General features: G+C 49.0%; 1 protein-coding gene across 1 annotated transcript in view; it reads left to right on the forward strand.

Moving 5' to 3' along the window:
* The first annotated feature begins 474 nt into the window (after positions 1-474).
* LOC104623079 (noelin-like) overlaps positions 475-7457 on the forward strand; it is a 9294-nt gene continuing 2311 nt past the window's right edge. Inside the window, exons 1-3 of the mRNA XM_010290050.1 lie at positions 475-497; positions 1431-1580; positions 7195-7350. Of these exons, the coding sequence (XP_010288352.1) occupies positions 483-497; positions 1431-1580; positions 7195-7350 (321 nt within the window). The 5' untranslated portion in view covers positions 475-482. The remainder of the gene's footprint in view (positions 498-1430; positions 1581-7194; positions 7351-7457) is intronic.

Raw genomic sequence — 7457 nt, forward strand, 5'->3', positions numbered from 1 at the left:
GGGCGAAGCAGCGTGGGACAGGAGATGCGGGTCCCGCCGGGTCTCGTTCGCCTCCCCGCTTTTAATCAACCGTCCTTAATGGGATGGCAAACGCGGTGGCGAAGTTGCGGGGTGTTTTGGTCGTGCCGTATGTGCCCTCTTTCGCTGGAGGGCTGGTACCGTGCCTGGTCTTGCCACTTCGGAAATGGCTGAGAAAACCAATCCTGCCGTCGGTCTTTCCGTAGCGGGGAGAGACGGGCACCTCTCGCCTCCAGGCTGCGTGCCTGTGCCTGGTGAAAGAGCTAGCGTCTTACAGCCCTGCTGTTCTAAGAAGACTATTTCATGTAGTGCTTGCTTGTGAGTGAAGCTGGGAATTTTTTTTTTCCATGTTACTGGGGATTATGAGACCCATTTATTATTTTTTCTTTTCCAGTTGCTTTAGCTAGAGAATCAAATTGTCTGTCTGTCTGCCTAGCCATCTCTCTCAGTGCATGTCTATCAGCATGGGTATTTGCAAGGTTATTTGCAATATATTGAAATAGTAGAACGTTTCCTTTCTGGGTGGCAGAACAGTGGTATCTCCAAAGAGATCAGAGACTGGATTGTGGATAAATAATGTATTTTGCAAAGTACTGTCAGATCAAAGGAAAATTTAAGATCAGAGGGGTTTGGAGAGCACAAGGAGCACGAGAGGGGTTGGGGAACGTGCTGTGTTTGTGGCTGGGCTCCCTTTCCGTGGTGTGTCTTGGAAGCTCAAACAGAGGCACCGATCGTACCCTCCAGACCACATCCCTTCTTTGCTGGCATGCTTTGCAGGGCACGGCACCAGGCTTTCCCTGCCCGGGACCCACAGAATGTTTTGGAGGGAAATGGCTGTCTGGTGAACCTCCCCATTCCCAGGAGAATCTGGCAGGGGAGGGGGAAAGCATAACTCCCAGTGTCCGTTTACTCAGGAGAGCTGGTTTTCCTGCTGCCGGATCCGGGAGAGCTCTGCAGAGGCACACTGATCACTGCTCAGCCCTCAGCCAGGACACCGTATCCTCACTGGTAGCTCGAGCACGTCCTTCTCACGGTGTCAAAGTCAAGTGCTTTGTAACCACAGCCAGGCAGCGGGTTCCTCACCCCAGTGCCTTACAGCACATTACAACCCTCGCTGCCTCGTGGCCTTCCTCGTGTCCGTGCTTTCCCACTTGCATTGCCTTGTTGCTTCAGCTCTTGCTCTCCTTTTCAGACCCTTCTTTTATTTGTCCCCAATCCATATTTTTGCATTTCAAGTGTGTTTTGCCAGCTGGGCCCTTGGAAGAGCCTCCCTCCGCTTCCAGCACAGCTCTACATCCATCTACACATCTGCCACATCCATCCTGCTTCCTCCACTCAGCCCCCCTTCACCTCCCACACCCCTGCCAAGCCTCCCCCCATTTACTTAACCCGTCTTTCCCTGTGCTAATTAGGTGTTGCCTACCAACCCAGAGGAAAGCTGGCAGGTCTACAGCTCTGCCCAAGATAGCGAGGGACGTTGTATATGCACAGTGGTGGCACCTCAACAGACGATGTGCTCGCGTGATGCCAGGACAAAGCAGCTGAGACAACTATTAGAAAAGGTAATGGTTGGCCCCTTGTGGGAAAGGTGGTTTGGTTTGGCGTGGCACTGGGAGTAAAAAGCCGAGCGAGCTGGGCTGAGCCTGGGTTTCCAGGGAAGATGGAGCCCTTGGGCCAGCCCTCCTGTGCCATAGTTGTCCCTGTGCGTGTAGTGGGGAAAAATCAGCTGCAGTTGGGAGTTTAAATCTCTAAGTGTTCCTGTGGCACAGAGGAAAAGGGATCGTGGCCTAAGGTCAAGTTAAAACTGCTGACATCAAAGCAACGATATTGAACCATATTGCTAAAAAAAAAAAAAAAAAAGTAATTTACTCATTTTTTTCATTATGTTAACACAAGCAGTTTCAAAGGGTGAGCCTCAACAAAGACGAGAGAAGATAGAATTAAAAACCCCAAGCCCATGCATTCCTAGCCAAGCTGATATTAAAAAGGTCGAATAAAACAGTAGAAGTTGTTGACATCAAATAGCACAGAAATGACAGTTAGTGGTTTTCTTTCTAACGTTGACATCCACTTGATTAGTTTTTAACAGCCCGCTGTCCAAAGAGATCAAAGACTCTCATTAGGGAAACATTCCCGATAACAAGAAATTTTCCAGATAATAGATTTCATTGAAGAAATGCTGTTTCATGTGAAATGGTGCTCTTCTCTTTAAAATGTAAGTGGACTCCTGTGCTGGATATGTAATTATCCCTCATGCCCTAATGCTATGTTGGCATGTGTTGTGCATGACAAAATAATTTTTATCCTGCTGCTTGTAGGAAGTTGATGTATTAGTCACTCATAACAATATTAAACCTACACTTAACTGATTTTCCTATGTGATAAGGACAATAAAGCGAGGCAGGAAACATTTAGCCCCAAAACACTTCTTTGGTATGTCAGAGGCTTCTAAAAATAATCCCACTCAAGCTTTTATTACTCTAAGCAATATCAGCAATCGGTCCAACAGTACATTTGTCTAAGAGGCAGCAGGCATTATATTAGCAGCTGACACGGGCGTCCGAGAGCCATCGTGTTCCCAGAACCGCTCACGTGCATTAAACAAGCGGGATTTGACCCAGTGCCCTCTGCTAATGGACCGGCGAGTTGGGCGTACGAGCCCCGGGATAACAGCAGCGCCCGTGCGGAGGGTGTAAGTGCTCAGTGATTTTTCCCTTATGCAGCTCTCCGGCTGCCAACGAATAAAGTGAGGAGGAGCGGTATTTTGAGGCGTGTGTTCTGGGGATATGTTACCTGCCTGCTAATCTGTCTGCATCTCACTCCTACGCTAACCTATATCAAAACCCCAAAATAAAGAATAGGCTCTTAGTGCCAGACATCTGATCTTGACGAAGGCTGAAACGATAATCCCTATAGGAAAATGCAACTGCAGAGAAGAGCTTACAGCTTCCCAGGAAGGATTTCAAACCTGAAAACTTCTTCCCTCAGCTGGCATTTTAACTCTAGCTTTGTGATGGAAAAACTCACGTCTCCTAATTTCCCTCCGCCAGCGGATGAAGAAGCATGTGTCAAAGAGGTAACTGTTTGGATTTTCAAAGGAGGAGACCTGGCAGTCACCTGTGGAGATAATAAGGCATTGCTTTTACGGGCATGAAATAAGCTGCATTTGTGTGTGCGTGTGTACACGAACCAATTACAGCATCTTCAGTGAAAATTCTCTTCCCAGGGACTTCAGCAGCTGAACGTACTTTGAGGTTCAAAGCTGGCAAGACCCCGTCTACCCTCAGCATATGGGCACAGGCATATGCCTGGAAACCGCGGTTCACGCCGCTTGCAAGAGAATCCTGGGCACCCCGTCAGTTTAAAGAGCAGGCGGTAAGGGAGGTGAGGTGAGCCAGGTCTGCTCGCCACCGCACAAACTGTTCAGCCCATGTTTTGACACCGAGGTGTCTGAGCTCATCTTGGCTGGAGTACACGGAGTCCTTCCAGTCTTTTATGTGTCAGGTGCTGAGTCCAGATCTTGGACTGCATCCAAACCAAGACATCGCCTAAATCCTGTTCATAAACAGATTATGTTTTATCTTCAAATGGATTTTTTTTTTTTTTTTTTTTTTTTGGCCCTGTTATCTGGGAGGACTTCCTCCTCTGATGGTTAAACCATTTTTGGTTTCCTGCCAATTCTTATTCTTTGCCAGCACCTGGTTGCCAGATTAAACAGTTCTTTTTGTTCCTTTGATATTCACTCCAAGGTGTATATAGGGAGGACAATGACATCTCTTCTCAGTCTTCACTTTGCCTTCTAGAGACATTATAAGATGAGCTTTTCATGGCCTGGTCCGTCGGCTGAGTCCATCTCTCTGCTTATCCTTCCTATAGACCACAAAAGTCTCCCTCCAGATGCCTCATGCTATTGCTCCCCCCGTTTGTCCAGCTACCCAAAGCTGAAGATGCATCCCAGTTCAAACCCCAAAGATGGGCTTAGAACAGCCCCTTTGAGCTGGCATGAAAGGCTGGTCCACAAGGAAGCTTGAGCAGGGTTTAAACCATGGCTTTGACCACATGCATTTCACTAGGGTCATCAGGCCAATATTGTCTCTCAGTTACTTAACTTGGTGTCAAATGATGACAAGAACAGCACTGGAAGTTTCGTTTGTATCAATTTTCTATTTCAAATGCTAAAATTATCTCTTTGCCCCAAAACAATCACAGGTATCTCTCCCATTAGCTTGGTGGAGAATGAGGTTTCATGTTGAGAGTGTGTGTTCCACCAATGGAGGCAAAGAGCATTTTAGCTGATGTTTGAGGATAGCGGTTAATGGATGAAGCTGAGGGAATTTGAGAGACAGTATCCTTCATTCTCAGTTCATTAGAGCACTTACGTACGTGCTTAAGTTTAAGCTATGAACAGTCTCATTGAAATCTAATCATATGCCAAAGTACTTCGCTGGATCAAGGGCTTAATATGCTAATGAAGGAAAACAAGTAGATCTTCAGCTGATGAAGCATGCAGAGATCAGGAACGATGAAGACCGACTTTTTACAAGTCTGGCCAGAATCTTGCCTGGTTGAAAACAATATGGGCAACGAAGAGTGAGAGTCTGGACTTGTAAAACACATTCCCAAAACAGCACAGCAGCTAATTTTAGGCATCTCAATTTAGAGACATGTGAGGAGGCTATTCTCCTCTGCAGACAGGGGAGAGGCAGACTCCTCCAGAGGTGATTCAGAGCAGGAGCCTGAGCGAGATGCTGTGATTCATTTCCTAGCAGAGCCTGTCTCTCCCTCCCCACCATCCAAGAGGCAGCATAAGGAGCCGCCCTGTAGCCTTGCTCAGCCCCTACGGGGTGAGGTACCAGTGTACCATTACAGAAATGCTCGTTTCTGATTATTTGCAGCTTGGCCTTTAATTGGGGTTAAGCATTAGTGGAATAAATGAGGTCAATTTTGTATGATCCCTACAAGTCATTCCTATTCCAACACACTGGAACAATTCTGCTATGTAGATACTCAGAGGAGGATAGACTGGATTACCGGATAAAAATATGTGCAGACCACTCATGCTTGTCTAAGACTTTCCTTCTCCTGCCTCAGGGTAGAGAGAGGTCTTCAAACTCCTCCACGTCCAGCCCAGGTGAATTAGCACCCAGCCGTGCTCGCATACCCCGGGGGAGGCATGGCTAAACGGGAGCCACGCAGGCTCGGGCTGAGCTCAGGTTTGCTCTTTTCCTCTTCAAACCAAGAGGGTCTTGTTCTGCTCTTCCCTGCTCCTCACACCTCCCTGAGCAGGTCCACGGTGGTAGTCAGGATGGGTGCTTGTTCATCTCTGGGTGATCTGTTGGGACTCAGGTTGAAAATAGCTTCAGCTTTGCTGAGGAAGACTATTAGACCCCCGGCGCAGTTGTACTGGTTGTAGGAAATGTTTCCTCACTGTTGGCCTTTGAAATATAGGTTGTCCATACATTTTTAATAGTTCCCTGTAATAGTTTTCTTGTCATCATGCATGAGCAATGGGCGTTTTGATCCCTTCAGAGATGCAGACGCCAGAGTTGGCATTTGACCTATGCTGGTTTCAGCAAGTAGTCTCCAAGACCTGGCTGCGTGCGGGTGTCCCGCCGTCCCCTCGCTCTGTCACTCGAGGTAAGTCGCAGCAGCCCAGTGTGATTTGCTGGAGGAAACACTGCCCTTGCACCGTTCTTTCCCCATCCCAGCCTGTCTGCGCGTGGCTTTGGCGAGGACGCAGACGGGAGCGGATGTGGCAGCATGGGCTCTGGGAAGTGTCTCAGCGGATCCGCAGAGACGGCGCTGGCTCACATTTGGGTTTTGCTCAGACGCCCACAGACGAAGAAGCTTGATCCAGGATGCCTTTAGTTAGGGCCGTGACGCAGCAGCGTGCTTAGATGCCCGATTCATTTTAAACACAGACGTCATCCCTACCGGTGCCGACAGTCGTATGTATTTCTGTGGGCAACGCGGCAGCGGCAGGAGCACCAGCTGTGGGCTGAGCCCTGTAATGTACAAACCATGGCACAAACACAACTGTCCCTGATGCAGACGTCTTAAATTACACCCACTGCTTTATGCTAAAATAGGCGCTTAGGTGCCTGCCTAAGTCAGAGCTTCGTTTACCCTCTCCTAGCCTGAAAAATGAGAGAAGGAAATGTCTTAATAAATCAAATGGCAGCCAACCTTCAAAATCAGGTCAGCCTAGCTCTTGTTTCCCTCCCCTCCTTGGACCTTCAGCTCTTTTTCTCACGATGAGCCCAGCCAACCTTCTTGCAGCGTTCCTTCGGCGGGGCCAGATGGGCGCTGCGCGGGGAGCCGTGGGGATGCGGCATCGGTCGGCTAGAAAAGATGCCGACGCGGCACGACCGCCCGAGTGGGCAGGCACCCGTGGGGCCAGCCAGAGCGCGGGAGCTCCCGTGGGACTTCCCAGCTTCGAGATGCCCTCCCCTGCCGCTGGCTTTGTGGTGGCAGATGCTGTGTAAGAGTGGGGCTGTTTGGATAATGAAGTTTTTTCTAGCTGGGAGTAAAGTTTGCACATAGGCAATCAGTAAGTGTCACTTGCGTACGCGAAGAAATGATAATGTGCACCTCAGCAGAAGCGTTTCCCGTAGCCAGACCTGCTTCTGCTCGACTAAGAGCCTCTCGTGCGACAGCGGGTGCCGTCCCAGCCTCTCAAAGAGGCCGTCGTGAGTGATGCATTTTAGCCTTGACTTACAACCCTCATTTGCACGTGGGATTGTTAAATTATTCTCTGCAGCACGGCAGAATAAATGTTTATGAAACCAGTTTGCTCTATTTTCGAGCGTAGGGGTCGTAATACTGTGGGATGCTGCTGATGAACTAGTAAATAATGCATAGGCTGCTCTGCCCTTTAGCTTTGCTGCTTGTGAGTGATGCATTTTAGCCTTGACTTACAACCCTCATTTGCACGTGGGATTGTTAAATTATTCTCTGCAGCACGGCAGAATAAATGTTTATGAAACCAGTTTGCTCTATTTTCGAGCGTAGGGGTCGTAATACTGTGGGATGCTGCTGATGAACTAGTAAATAATGCATAGGCTGCTCTGCCCTTTAGCTTTGCTGCTTGGGGAGGAGAAGGTCAGTGTTCGGCACTGGGATGCGAGCGGGGCTGCCTTGCGACACCTTCTTAACGAACCCCTTCTCGTTTGACAGGTGCAAAACATGTCCCAGTCGATAGAGGTGTTGGACAGGCGGACTCAGAGAGACCTACAGTATGTTGAGAAGATGGAAAACCAGATGAGGGGACTGGAATCAAAATTTAAGCAAGTGGAAGAAAGCCACAAGCAGCACCTGGCAAGGCAGTTTAAGGTACGTCTGCTTTCCAACCTGCACATGAAGCTGTGGCCGGGGGTTTAGTGGGGGGTGCGCGGGACTGTGGCCCCAGTCCCCATCAGCCTGGTCGTACGCGGCGCTGG

Source organism: Phaethon lepturus, unplaced genomic scaffold (genome assembly GCF_000687285.1).
Source record: "Phaethon lepturus isolate BGI_N335 unplaced genomic scaffold, ASM68728v1 scaffold26266, whole genome shotgun sequence".
In the NCBI taxonomy this organism is placed as follows: domain Eukaryota; kingdom Metazoa; phylum Chordata; class Aves; order Phaethontiformes; family Phaethontidae; genus Phaethon; species Phaethon lepturus.